Source organism: Mus caroli, unplaced genomic scaffold, assembly GCF_978045245.1.
Source record: "Mus caroli unplaced genomic scaffold, Mus_caroli_1 scaffold_10, whole genome shotgun sequence".
Taxonomy (NCBI): domain Eukaryota; kingdom Metazoa; phylum Chordata; class Mammalia; order Rodentia; family Muridae; genus Mus; species Mus caroli.
The window spans coordinates 7,422,940-7,437,387 of NW_028227265.1; the positions used below are offsets into that span (position 1 = coordinate 7,422,940).

Genomic DNA, 14,448 nt, shown 5'->3' on the forward strand with positions numbered 1-14,448 from the left:
CATCTGCCTCTGGTCTGCTTCTGTTGTCTGCTGCTGCCTGGAGTTCTCATTGCACTTCATTGCTTCTGTCTGCAAAAGTGCCTGTGGATATAATCTGATATCCTCCTCCTCCTCCCAGGATTGGCACTTGTTCCCACCAGGCTGCTGGGGACACAAGCAGTCTCAGCCATGCTGGCCAGCAGCTGAGACAATGCAAGTTAGCTGTGGGGCTGCCCTGTAAAACAGGGTGCACCCTGCCAGAACTTGCCCAGAGTACACGGTCCATTGGGGAATATACTCTTTGCTGTCTGGTTCCAATGACTGCTTTAAGGGTAGTGAAGCCCAGTATCCACTTAGCTGCCACCTGACAGGCCACCCAGCCCAAGAGAAAAGTGACCCCAATCCCCCAACTACCACGTGTCCCTTCTTCACCTACGCCTCCCTTTCTTCAGGGCTTCCGATGTCCTTACAGGGGCTTCACTATCACCATGACACTCCCTGTGCCCTGTCCCTTCTTTGGACTGGTTGGGTATTTTTGCTGGCTGTAATGATCTCGACCCTATTAGTTTAAAAGTAATACTTTCTCGAGTCATAGCGACAGCTCCAAGAATTAAGGAACATCCCGCTGATACTGCCTGCATCATATGCTGTTTGGACAAAAGACATAGGTGTCTTCTCTGCCAGGGCTTTGTTAGCCTGCCCAGAAGGGTGCCACTCCACTATTCCCACATCTGGCATCTTGTTCCTTCTGTCTTGAGTCACAGGAGTCCCTGCAGTGCAGAGCTACTAGCAAACAGCTTCTGTCCTGTAGGCCTAGTGAGCACACCACGAGAGGCTGGGGCTCAGCCAGCTCAGCGGAGCACACAGCTCTCGTCTGTGGAGTTCCTCCCACCAGCAGTGACGTCAGGTAATAAGGCAGGTGGGGCAGATTGCCTCAGTCCACACTACACGTGTGGATCCAACCTGACAGCTTGACTGCAGGGGGTCACCTGCTCTCTGGAGTAGTGCTGTCTGGAGGCAATCACAGGCTGGGGAAGGGTCTGCCACTCCTGTGCCAGAGGGGCTCTGGGATCTGGCCCTGTACCTGTGCTCCCTAGAAATCACTAGAGCACCCTCCCTGGAGGCTGAATGAGCCGCCACCTCACTCCATGGGGTGCAGCTGCTCACAGTTCTCGCCACAGGACTGTCTAGTAAACCATCACGGGTTAAAGGGTATCTCAGTGCAGTGAGGCTGACCCTCTACCTGTTCATTGGGCATATGAAGATCTGGTGGGTAGGTTTCAGTCTTTTGCCTTTTTGTTATTTTGGCAGAACAAACTGTCAGCAGTGACAGTCATAGTCCCTCAGTGACTTGGAAGCCTCAGTAAGGCCTCTGCCCCTCAGATCCTCTGGAACTGTGGCACCGTCTTTACCACTAACAGACTCTCAGCACACCTGCTGAGCTCATGCCACTGAGGAACAGAACGGAGCCAATCTGTCCTGGGGCTTGGAATCTCCTTTAACATTTATTCTGAAAAGACAGGGCCTTGGGCAGGTGAGGAGGATGTAGAACTCCTGATCTGATCCTGCTGCCTCCTTCGCCCTGATCTGATCCTGCTGCCTCCTTCGCCCAGGTGTTGGCACTGCAGGCTTGGGCCACTGTGTGCACCTAAGCAGCGTCTTCCAGGGTGAGCTCTGCCTGCTTTTCCTTTATACCCAGCTCACGTCACCCTTGCCCAAGCCAAGGCCCCAGAGTCTGCCACCTAGTTTACTGCATCCCTCACACTTGGTTCCTTGTGAAAGCCCAACTGGCATGAGCTTCACTGTGGACCTTGGGTCCCTTGTCCCAGAACCTTCACATCCTCGTGGTGGGTCTCTGTCCCAAAGTGTTCCGTACCATCTGCTGCTGGACAGTTTTCAGGACCATCAAGATAGACAATTGTCGTTCTTAAAGATTTATTTTTATTCCTGTGTGTGTACGTCTGCTGTGGGAGTGGGAGGAGTGTGGGGAATCAAAGGGGCATCGGGTTACAGGCAGTGAGCTCTCCCCACTGTGGAGGGGAAAGCAGAAAGAAGTCTAACCACTGAGCCATCTCTCCAACCAGTCCCCATTACTCTTATCCACTGCCACAGTAGTCCCTGCTTAGCTTCTGCATGGAACCTCACTGGCTGCACCATTTAGAGAACCCACACTTTCTCAGATGAGGCTTTTTCTTGATTTTTCTCTAGTTCAGTAACATCTGCCTCAGCATCTCCTTAAATTTACTTCTGTGGGTTAAAGCGTCTTAGAGTCTGTAATGAGCAGCAGCGAGGAGCACCCGTGCTCATTCTGATTGAGATGGGAGTGATTTCTAAATAGCCTGTAGCCAGCACCCAAAGCACACTCCCAGGTTTTTGGGTCAGCTCGTGGGGTATCCATCAGGTGTCCAAATCCAAATTATATAGACAGTCTCATTCCTAGCTTTCCAATCTCAGAATAACCAAGGTGCCAGGCATCCTCACTTGTCACACCAGGCCTTCCAAATCCAAGTTCTGGGATGTTTGTCACAGGTTTCTTACAGATGTGTCTCTGATCCGATCTATTGTGATTTTGCTGAAAGGTCTCTTAACTATAAACAGGTAAATTTTACATACCATTTTTCTGCTTAAGATAACCACATGGTCCTATTACCAGAGTTAAGTCACATGACTTTCAAACTATACCAAGTATGCATGACTGCTCAACCTGGGGTAGGGTGACACATCACTTGCTGCCACCAAGCACAGCCTGTTCTTGCTCTGAGGCAGCTCAGACATTCAGAAGCAACAACAATCTTTCTTTTCTTCTTTCCTCCTTCTTTCTCCTGCTGCCCCCACCCGAGTCTGGTGTCCAGGCAGCATGTCATCCCATCTGTCATTTCCCAATCCATCCATACAAATCTGGGAGAGCCTCATCTTCTACTTCCTGAGGGGGTCTGTGGAGACGCCCACAATGGCAGCTTGTAGCCTTCATCCTTCTGGTACCAGGACTTAATCAACTGAACATTGGTATACATGGAACTCCTCTATCTGTAATCCTCCCTCAGCACCAACACTGCTTTTGTCCTTTGGATGGAGACGACGGAATTCTCCATCCCAAGCTTGTCTGCGGCTGTTCCTCAGCACACCTGATGCAGTCCACGTTTTGACATCTGTCATTCAGTGAAGTGTATCTTCATGAATCCAAGTTTATTTACTCGACCTATGGGAAGTTTTTTCCTCATTAAAATCTACCTCAATTCTATGTGGTCAGAGAACACACAACATGGCTCAGAGCCTGTGGCAAGCAGCGTTCTTTAGCAATGCCCCAGAGAACATCTAAGAACAGACCTTTCTCAAGCTGCTGGGTCATTTCCTACAAGGCCAAGGCCAAGGCCATTTGAGCAAGCATTCTGTACCAACAGTGGCGTGTCTCGATAGTCAAGAGTGGCATGTCTGTCTCTATAGTTTTCAGATACTGAAGGCTGGACACTTTTTCTACAAGGCAACTAAGAATACTTTAAAATAATTGACTTCTCTTCTTGCCTGCCCTGACATAGTCATGTTTTCCTCTGGTTTGATGTCTTTAATCTTAGAGAGTCAATTTTATATAGATCACTTAAGATCCTTTTCTGTTCCAAGCGGTCCAGTGGTCTCTGGCTGGAGAACTCCATCTGGGCCTATGTTCCTAGCCTTGAAACCCCTGGAATCCTGGTCCAGTGGTCTCTGGCTGGAGAACTCCATCTGGGCCTATGTTCCTAGCCTTGAAACCCTTGGAATCCCCTCTTGGTGAGCACCTTTAGCACATAGCCTCAATTTTTGTTCTTGCCAAATGTGATCCATTTATCAAAAATAACCTTGAGCATTCGCGGACAGCGAATGCTTCGCCTTTTCGAGTGACCGGTCATTACCTGGTATACAAGACAAATATCCACTGTCCAACTGGGCGCAGTTTCAGCGCCCCACAGGATGCATGATCCTGATAATCTGTTTCTGTGAATCCTTCCATCCATATAATCTTCCGGTAAGCAGTCTTCTTCCCACTGCTTTCTTTCCCTCACTAACGTTTGCAAGTTCACATGCCATAGAGTGGGCCGGGGTGCAGATCCTCTGGCGTCAGCTCACCCTCGATACCGATACCGAGAGGACTGCCTTTGCTCACCTGCTCATATGCTCGGTCTTTAGGCCATTTCCACCTCAGCTCATTATGAAGGGGCTATTGCGAGTGTGGGCACACAGGTGTGTACGGACACAGGGTATTCCTGGGATCACACCTGCAGGGTCGTATGGTACATTGTCAACTAGCTTTCTGAGCATGTTTTCTGAAGACCTGACTCAGCTGAAGTAGTTCCTGTCCAGTACTCTGACTTCTGGGGCACAGGTCTGCTGCCATCTCCCATGCTGTGTATCTGGGTGTGGGTCTATGCCATGCTCTTCCTGGGGTGTGCTTTCCTCTCTGGAGTCTTCTTCTCCATTCTTGCCTGGGATCCTGCCCAGATGTGTTACACAGCCTTGGGAACCCAGCCTCCACGCCTGTCCCCATTTTCCCCACACAGAACCATCTCCAACAGTGGCAAGTCTCCTAAGAAGATGGCCACCACCATGTCAAATTGTCCTTTCCATAGAGCTGCTCTCCTCTGCTACCTCAGTGTGCCCTGGTGAATAACCAGCCCAGGAATTCAGAATGTGGTGGCATGAGACAGAGGCATGAGAATCTGGGACAACTTTGAAGTCCTCCCAGGAAAGCGTCAAACACGGCACTGTCAGTCAGTAAGGACTTCACTGGCATTTCCCATGCTGCTCATGGGACTCCTTGCACCTGCTTTCTCTGAGTCCTGCCTTCTCCACACGGCACTCTCCAGGACCCCTGGCGTTGCAGGTAATGGAGCCTAAGCATTCAGAAGAGGATAGGTTACAATGACCTTGCCTTTGAGGGCTCACTGTGATGAAGTGGGAGCCAGCTGCCCCAAGGGATACCCACAGCTCATGCTCCCTAGGAGAGAGAGCCAAAGCAGGGACTCTCTGGTAGCATGGCCCTGGATGGGGAAGTCCTCTCACTGTGCAACAACACTGAGCCTCTGTGGCCATAAATACACTTTATTTCATTAGAAATGCATACTCACACTGGGGAGCACTCCCTGGGGAGCACTCCCCTAGCAGCAGGTCCAAGTGCTCCAGCATCGCCAGCTGGCTCCAACACCTACGTCAGGACCCCGAAGGGGAGCCCACGGCCCAGGCTTCCGCTACTCCATAGTTGTGTTTCTGCTCTGGTTTGGTTGGTTGGTTGGTCGGTTGGTTGGGAGTTGTTTTGTTTTTTTTTTTTTTTTTCCATTTTCTTTTTTGTTATAAACACCATAGCAAATTAAAAAAGCTGTTTAAACAAAATATCGTAGTTCTTGTCTGTCTGAACGTACTCAACACTCTGCACTATGTTTCTCCTTTGGAGACGGCCAGTAGTGAGACTCAAACCCTGAGGCGCCTTCCAGCAGGGGCGGCCAGGACCTTCCCCGGGAGGAGCAGCTCTCAGATGCCCAGCAGAACCTGCAGTTGCTTGCTGATGCAAGAGAGCAGGGCCCGCGTGGGGCAGGGGCAGCGGGCAGCTGTGATGCGGCGCTCCTGCAGTGCCTGGCCTCACTGGATCTGGATGGCCCCATGTTCAAGCTGCATGTCAGGCTGCAGAGTGGGCTGCAGAGCCTCTGCGGTCTGTAAGGGGGTGGAGGGGGGGAGAGAAATGAAAAGGGTTCTAGAAAAATACAGTAGCACACGTGTGTGTCATCAGCAAGCCACCTACATGTTATGAAGAGCCTCAAGGTTCACAATTAGAAAAGGCACGCCAACTTCAGAAGCCAGGGTGCCAGGCCACCCCTGACCTGAGAAGAGACAAGCACATCTCACACCCACCCAGAAGAACGTGGGCAGCTGGGCATACAGCTGACAACTTCCCAGCCTTACCTCACGGTGCCCCGAGAAACAACTATAATTAGACACACCACATTCTTTACCTGACATATTTCCCTAGAACCTCAGGGTCACACTGACTTCCTACAGAAACTGCCCCAGTGTTCTAAGTGGCATCTAGGAACAGCTTAAAGACATGGCACCTTTCAATGAAGTGTCTGAGAAAGACTATGAAGTTGCTGCTTCAAGGTGAGGCCTTGCAACCTTGGAATGAATGACTGACCTTCCATTTCTGCTAGACTGCAGATGCACGGAAGGATAAGTCACCTGAGATTTGGTGCAGAGTTAGCATAGGTTCTGCACCATATGAGGCCAAGGTCTCACATGGCTGGCACCTGACAGCTCTTGCTGTACATGTAAGTCTCTGATTTTTAAAGATAAACAAACAAAAAAGTTTCCACTCTTCCTGCTGGGGATGGCATGGTTGAGGCCATAGCCAGTTTATTTATAAATAAATAAATAGGAGGAGGAGGGAGAGGAAGGGGAGTGTAGCCCAGGTGTGGGCAGCTATGGACAGCTGTGTGGCACACTGAAGGAAGTGTCTTGAGGCATGATGGGGACCATGGCTAAGGCCTGCAGATGGGAAGTCTTCACCTATGCCCAAGTTCCTTCTCTGAGAACCTGGAAGATGTCATTCCAAGGCCTTCAGGAAAGGAATTCCACAGTGCCTTCTCCTCAGATGCCTGGCCTAGCAGCTCTGTAAGTCCTTCCAATGCCTGAGGCAGACAGGCCTCAACAGCTCCTGGGCGAAGTTAAAATCCTGACCACCCTACGGCCAAAGCCCTGTTCTCGAGTTCAGGTGAGCGGAACCCTGTGAGAGCCTGCGCTGCTCACTACACAGGCTTAGGCCGCACAGAGGAAGGAGCTCCAGGAAAGCTGCCCATGCCAGCAGCTGTGCAGAACAAGGTAAGGAGACTTGACCTGTGGAACAGGCTCCAACTGTCGAGTCTTCTCCTCCTACCAGGTCACCTGTTCTTGCTGGGCTGAGATCAGAGGAGCCCACAGACTCTGATCTCAGGAGTTAAGAGTAAACAGAAGCCCCATGCTTGAGTCAGACCTGTATGCCTCTCGACAAGGGTTCCTGGGTCTACAGGAATGTTAGACAAGCCCCAAGTTCAATATCTACTAGGGAGGCTGGTGGGACTGGGAGGAACAGGACTCACCTGCGCTGCGGCTGTGTGGTCACTCACAGGCGCCAGCTGGACATACTGAACCTGAATGTCACTGCCCTGGAGAGGTGACCCGTCTACTCCTGTAGCAGCAGGGTCTGAAGAGGCCACGGCTATGAGCTGAGCACCCTGCAGTACCTGGGGTTGGGGACAAAGCCAGGCTGGTCAGTGGAGCTCGGGTCAGCAGACCCCTATCCTCTTCTGGTCCTGAGCAGCAGGAGGCCCCCAGGCCTGCAGCATGGATGTAAGTGCAGTGGAACCTCACTGCCCAGTGCAGAGAGACGTCTGCTTACATGAGTGTTCAGTCTTCGACTGTCATGAAATATGCCACATTCACACTTAGCCTTGCAGAAACACCCTTGTGACACACAGGCATTAGTCTTTTAAAGCCCGTGTAAAAACAAATAAGCTAGAACTTGAAGCCTGCACGGGCACACTGAAGACAGCAGAAGAGCTTAACAAAGCCCTGGACAGAGCCCATGTGGAGCCAATAACTTTAGATAGAGAAGCAAAAGGAGAGGGAGGCTGCAGAGATGGCTCGGTGGGTAGACTGCTTGTATGCAAGCATGAGTCCACACAAATCAAGGGCAGCTGTGTATGCCTGTAACCCAAAGGGGAAGACTGCTGGAGCTACCTGTAACCCCAAACAGGATGACTGCTGGAGCTAGCTCACCAGCCAGCCTAGCCAAAATAGTGAGCTGCAGGTTCAGTGAGAAAGCCTGTCTCAGGAAAAAAAAAAAAAAAGGTAAAGACAGATGAGGATACCATCCACCTCTGCATGCGTGCGTGCACACACACACACACACACACACACAGAGAGAGAGAGAGAGAGAGAGAGAGAGAGAGAGAGAGAGAGAGAGAGAGAGAGAGAAAAGAAGAAGAAGAAGAAGAAGAAGAAGAAGAAGAAGAAGAAGAAGAAGAAGAAGAAGAAGAAGAAGAAGAAGAAGAAGAAGTGGTGAAGAGCTACTGTGGCGGGAAGAGTGAGAGGTAAGCAGGCTGTGGGGAGGGTATGAGCAGAGACACCAGGAGCCACAAGTCACTACAGAACAGACCCTTCAGTCCTTCTCAGCTGCATCCTTCCAGCATCCTGACCCTGCCTGACTAGTGACCCTGCCTCGGAATGGACCTGGAGGAGGGAATAAGCTCAGGGTGACCCTTGGGGTGACCCCAGCCCTGGATATTCTTACCACTGATTCACTTCCCACAAACCACACCTGGTGCTCACACAACTGGGCAGGGGACTCGAGGCAGGCAATGCAGAGCCTCCATCTGCTCCTTCACAGTTGCCAGGAACCATGGGCCCCACCCTCATCAGTGTTGTGCAGTCCCAGGCAGGCAAGAACAGCAGTGGACAGAATGCCTGTATTGGAGGCTCCTGTGGCATGATGGCATGCCACCCTTTGGTATGGAGAAGACCTTGTGGTTCCCCACAAGCAGAGACAGCAGCACAAACACCCAGTCAACTTCTAAGAAGAGCTGTGCTGTCAGATGACATGTGCCTTTTTAAAGGACACACTGCAAGTGAGGACAGTGTCTCTTATGCTAATGAGGGTCTGCCAAACCAAAACTCACTCAGGTTCACAGGTAGTGGGAAAATATTGAGGGGGGGGATATTTTTTTTTAATGACTGAAAAGCCCTTTTTAACATTTTTGAATAACTAAGAAAAAGTGAGACAACTATTTGGGGAAATGACTGCCAAAAGACTGAATATAGCTGCCCCCTTGGAAACTGCTGCTGAACTCCGTCAGCTAGGCTGCAGTGACAGAATCAGGAAGTGGCTCTTTCCTAAGGACTCTTGGCATTTCTTTGGGAAGTGGTCGATCTACTTCTTTCCTGGGGAGTGCAATGCTTTCTGGGTCAATCTCACTTCCAGTGTGAGTCAGCTCACCTATGGAGGCCCTGACAGACTCTGCTCAGGGAGGAGTCAAGAGACAACAGCAGCAGTGACAGCCTGTCCCTGCACACAGCCAGCCCTCCAGACACACCTCCCTGAACCTGCTTACTGACGTTTTTCTTTCTGTATGTCAACATCTGGGGATAGGAGGACAGGGATCTCCATGGGCCCTGGTGACAGGCACAGGGGAGCTGGCCCTTGGCCCTGTCTAGGTGCTTCAACTCAGGTCAATTACAAGGAAAGAGGGTGTGCCAACACACATCTGGGCTCTGGTTTCCAGGCAAGCTCAAAAGTCCACATAAACACTTGCCTGGTACTTCTACCCCCAAAACCTCAGTGTTCCCTATTCCACACCCACTCTGGCACAGCTGCTGCACAATGCTACTGGCCACACCCTCCCTCTTCAGAGCAGAGCAGGGCAACAGATGCTAAGTTGCCCAACAGCTGGCTAACAGTAACGACTCCTTGTTTTAGATAAAGCAAGGCCCCTTGCAGAGGGAAAGCCTGAACAGAGTACAAGGATCCAGTCTTCTAAGTCACTGGCAGAGCCTCTGGGCTTCTCCTTCACGCTGCCTTGTAGGCAAGCTCATCATCTGTGCTCAGAACCACATTCTCCAGGCCTGGTGCTCTGCTTCATCTGACCAAGCAGGTCAACGTGAAATAAACCGAGAATTTTATATTTAGGAAAGAGCAAACAAGAGCTCCTGTCTGGGGACAGCCATTGGTGGCAGACTTGGTTAGAGCCTTGGCTCTTCCAGACTCTTGACCTTTCATGGGTAGGCAGAGCAGCTTGGGATCTCTCTTCCTCTGCATTTACCCAGAATACCTCCTGCTCTCCCTACGCAGCAGCTCTTGTGGATCTTACTGGGTCCCACATGCTTCTCTGCCAACCCTGCAGGCTGGCGAAGCCATGCTCTACAGACAGATGAACACAGCATCTGAGTCCCCAGAGCTTCCTAGTCTCACTGCAAGAACCTGAGGTCAAACAGACAGGACAGTGTCTATGGAGGATCTTTGGCCCATGTGTACCTGGCTGTCTCCCCTGACCTACCCTGGGCCATCCACCAGGGTAACCCAAGGACAGGCAGTGGGGGGGCTTCTTGAACAGCAGAAGCAGCAGGCTTCAGAAGGAAGGAAAGGACACAAACACCAGAACTGCTGCAATAGCAGAATGGCCCTGTCTCCAAGAATGAAAGGCTCCGTGGGACGAAGGCTCCAAGCTCAGCAGATGGGCCTGACTTAATGGTCATTCATCAAGCCGTATGTCTTCATATGCCATCAAATGTTTCGTATGCCTATACACATGTCTTAAGACACATGTGGTCATAGATGTGCACATGCACACATCTTCGTGTAAGGTCCATGCCTGTTCACAGTGACCTTGTCAGCTATGCCAAACCCCTAACATGCACCTCCACTCTGATGTCTCTGGCTGCCCAAGCAAGCTCTTAGCCTCAGGCCTTTGTGGGACTCAGCATAGACAGTGGCAGTCATTATGGCAGCCTCTGTAAGCCTGGGCTTAGTATGTGGCACAGGCTCTGTGAGGACCAGCTACCTATGGCAAGCAGGACATGCCTGCTGTCCAGAGCTCTGACCTGACCCTTCTTTCACGGTCCCTGGAAAACAATGGTCAGGCCACCCACATCTCCCGACAAGAAACACTTACAAACCTGGATCATTTCATTTCCAGCAGGCAGATCAAGTGTGTCTCCTCCCAGAGGCCAAAGCTGGGAGGGATTAGCCTGGGCCACTGAGTCACCGCTGACAGGAATGGGATTCTGGCACAGGCCCCACGACTGGAAGAGATCAGAATGGGGGCTATAGGCTCTGCAGGGACTTGTCAAGCCACAGATCCCACCTTGTGGGGAAGAGGTAGGAAAAGGAGAGGTGCTGAGGCACTGTGGCTGCCTGGTTTGCTATCTCCTGTAACTCAGAAGCCAGGCCACATTTGGAAACCCCAAGTTAGGAGCTATAACATAACCAGTTCCCCAATCAGGTTACATTTTTACAGATTCCTCCATAATGAATTTAAAGTAGCTGCAGTTGCATTTAAGGAAACTTTTGCAATCATAGAACCAGTTTCCCAGAAAGCTCTGCTGTGTTGATTGCAGCAAACAACACCCTCCCTGCACAGCACCCGGCAGTGCTGTCCTACCAGCACTGCCAAGAAAACCACTTTCTATATGAAACGTGAAGCTGCTGAAACATGAGGTGTTCTACTGTAGGAAAATCTGAATTTGCAATATTAAGACAAAGGTGTAACTTGACCAACCAATCAATGAATGGAAGCAAGATTCCCATCTGGAAAAAGCTTAGAAAGTCATGGCTTTCAAAGACTAGAGCTACCAGGCCTGGCTTACAAATTGTCTCCCAATGAGGAGGCTGTGGGGCCTGGATCCTGGCTACGGAATCTGACCACATCTGGTTCAGCTGTAGGGAGGAGCTGGTGAGCCATCACCTTGGCTGGCTGCTGCGATGAGGAGACCAAGATACGTGTCAGGGTGCCATCATCATACTCACTAGGAGGGCACTTGCCAGGAAGGTCTGGCCGTCCCTAAAAGTGTCCAGTTCTAGCCATGCTTCTTGGGTCTGCCCCCGTGGGCCTCTGGTCCACTCTCAGGAGTTGTCATACTAGTGACCATTCCTCCTCCAGCAACAGGGGAAGACAAACACCTGTTCTGCTGTGTGGGCCATTCCTGAATCTGCCTCCAGCACCAGAAGAAGTTCCAAGGAGTTTCCGAGGCATTTAACAAAACAAGCACCTTTTAGCCACGCATGATGGCTGATCATCCTAGCATTTGATAGGGAGAAGCAGAGTTGAAAGGCAGCCTTGCTACTTAAGTGAGTTGGAGGCCAGCCAGAGCTACATGAGACCACAGCAAGCTAAGTAAGGTGTCACTGGCAATGCTACTCGCAGGTGAGAGGACACCGGGAAGACAGCTGGGTAAGACAGAGCTTCTCTGAGATGCTGCAGCCAGAGATGGCCAGGGAAGAGGACACATGGCATCTAACCACACAGCCCACAGACAAGGCTCCAGAGACGCCAGCAACACTGGACCACTTGCTCTGTGACAGGTATGTACTACAAATGTTAAATGTGTGGTGTATCACAATGAGCACAGGAAGGCCCGCTGCATGCCTGAATCAAGCACATTCCGGTCTCCGGCATCTAGCAGTGCTTCAAGAGAATCAACCGCACAGGTTGAGGTTTGACCTTAATGTTAAACTGGTGAAGAATAAAAACCTGAGTCAGATCCCAGCTATTGGACAGCAACAATGAGCTTGGGTTGGGTGACGAAGGACATTTCAGCTGCCCAAGAAAACCAAGTAGTGAGTCTTCTTGGGGATCCCCACTGCTACAGGAAGGAGTCTGGCAGATATACGCCTTCAGCTACAAAAGAATGCAGCAATGCAGGCCACCATGGCATGGCACACAGGGGCAAGTCTGTACTTATCTTCCAAAGATGAACTTCCATTTCCTTCACTCTGCCTGCTCACCCTGCATCTGGAACAGAGCCCTGATCTGCAGGCTCTCCCTACAGGCTCTGGGATGTGGAAACGTCTGACTGCAGTGACATGAGAGCTGACGCCAGGTCAACAGCCAGACCCTTCATCTCCGGGCAGCCAACGCCAGCTAGCCTACAGCTGACCTCAGGGCTCCCCAAAGGACAGCACAGACTGACACACCAGAGACGAGGACAAGGAGCAGGCACTGCTACATTCCCGGCTTCACTGGTTGAAGCAGTGCCAATTCTTTTTAGACGTAAGAAAGAGTAGCAGCGGGCAGGAGTTGGAAACTGAGCACTGAGGGAACCAGGAGGGCTGTGCTTTGGACATACACCATCTGCTTTTCCTCCATTCACTGCCAACTCTGCAGCTCTACTTAAAACCCAACTGAGATAATGCAAAACTGGTGCTAACCCTAAAGTCAATGCAAGAAGCCCCAGGACCTTTCAGCAGTATCTGCACATCAAACTCCAAGTCCCACCAAGAGTCTACTAGGGGTAAAACCAAAATAGGAGAAAGGAAGCCTTGTGCCAGGAGTAGACACGCTTCCCTGCGGAGATTAGTGTGGCCAGAAGACGGCCTGGACCACAGCTGCAGGGAAAAGGCCCAAGATGCTTCAACTTGTTTCTCACTAACTTGATCCAACCCAACAAGGATCTTTCCGCAACCCATGTGATAGCTCAAACGGTAGTTTTCTCCCGAAAGAGCAGTGGGGTGCTAGAAAGACAGCTATCCAGTAATACCTCCAACCACTGACCTGCTCAGAGAGACTAGCCACAAACGGTTCACATATACACACATTCCTACAGCAAAACTCTAATTAATTGTGTCTCGCTGTCCCTCCCTACACCAGTATGTTTGTGTATGCATGCACACATGTATGTGTATCTACCAGCCACAGATCAATGTTTGTTTGTTTGTTTGTTTGTTTGTTTTTCGAGACAGGGTTTCCCTGTATAGCCCTGGCTGTCCTGGAACTCACTTTGTAGACCAGGCTGGCCTCGAACTCAGAAATCCACCTGCCTCTGCCTCCCGAGTGCTGGGATTAAAGGCATGCACCACCACGCCTGGCACCACAGATCAATGTAAATTGCTCTCTATGTTCTATGTTGACATGAGGTCTCTCATTGAATCTGGAAATTGCTAATCTGGCAAGCCCGGCAGGCCCGTAGACTCTAGAAAATTTCCTCTACCCAGGTCTTCAGGGCTGGGATTACAGATGCAGATGTCACATCAGGTTTCTTATGTGGGTGGGGACTGGAATCCAGGTCCTCATGCTTGTGTGGCAAGCACTCTACCAAGTGAGCCATATCCCCAGCTACTGCTTTTCTGGGTCTCTGTCCTAGTTAAGGTTACTACTGCCGTGATGAAACACCACAACCAAAAAGAAGCTGGGGAAGAAAGGGTTTACTTGGCTTACACATCTGCAATGTAGTATGTATATCAGTGAAGGAGTCAGGAATTCAAGCAGGACAGGAACCTGGAGGCAGGAGCTGATGCAGAGGCCGTAGAGGGATGCTGCTTACTGGCTTGCTCCCCATGGCTTGCTCAGTCTGCTTTCTTATAGAACCCAGGACCACCAGCCCAGGAGCAACAGCACCCACAAAGTGCTGGGCCCTCTCACATCAAGCACTAATTGAGAAAATACCCTATAGGCTTGTCTACAGGCCAGATTTTACAGGCATTTTCTAACTGAGGTTCCCTCCTCTTTGATGGCTCTACCTGTGTCAAGCTGACATAAACTAGCAGCTCGGTCTTGCTCTGTAGCCCTGCCTGGCCTCCAGAGGTGGATGAGCAGCTGCCCTCTGTGGCCTCTCAAGTGTAGGTGCTCTCACTTTTGCTCAGCTCTGTCATTTTTGAGCCCTCTAAGGGTGTATGTGTGTGTGCACGCGTATGTTATGCATGTGTTTGCATGGGAAAGGGGTTATGGCACACACATGTAGAGGCCAGAGGGAAACACCAGA

The 14,448-nt window shown here is 50.8% G+C and overlaps 1 protein-coding gene across 13 annotated transcripts in view; it reads right to left on the reverse strand.

Moving 5' to 3' along the window:
- Positions 1–5,036: 5,036 nt before the first annotated feature.
- Banp (BTG3 associated nuclear protein) overlaps positions 5,037–14,448 on the reverse strand; it is a 74,012-nt gene continuing 64,600 nt past the window's right edge. For 10 of the 13 annotated variants that reach the window (XR_015048591.1, XM_021169688.3, XM_029480529.2 and 7 more), the window contains 3 exons: positions 10,648–10,773; positions 7,077–7,220; positions 5,037–5,658 (listed from right to left, as the gene is read on the reverse strand). Coding sequence is in view for 12 of the 13 variants with exons in the window: in XM_021169688.3 (XP_021025347.1) it covers positions 5,587–5,658; positions 7,077–7,220; positions 10,648–10,773 (342 nt within the window). In the remaining variant the exon portion in view is untranslated. The remainder of the gene's footprint in view (positions 5,659–7,076; positions 7,221–10,647; positions 10,774–14,448) is intronic. The other 3 variants (XM_029480533.2, XM_029480531.2, XM_029480532.2) reach the window with 1 other exon arrangement.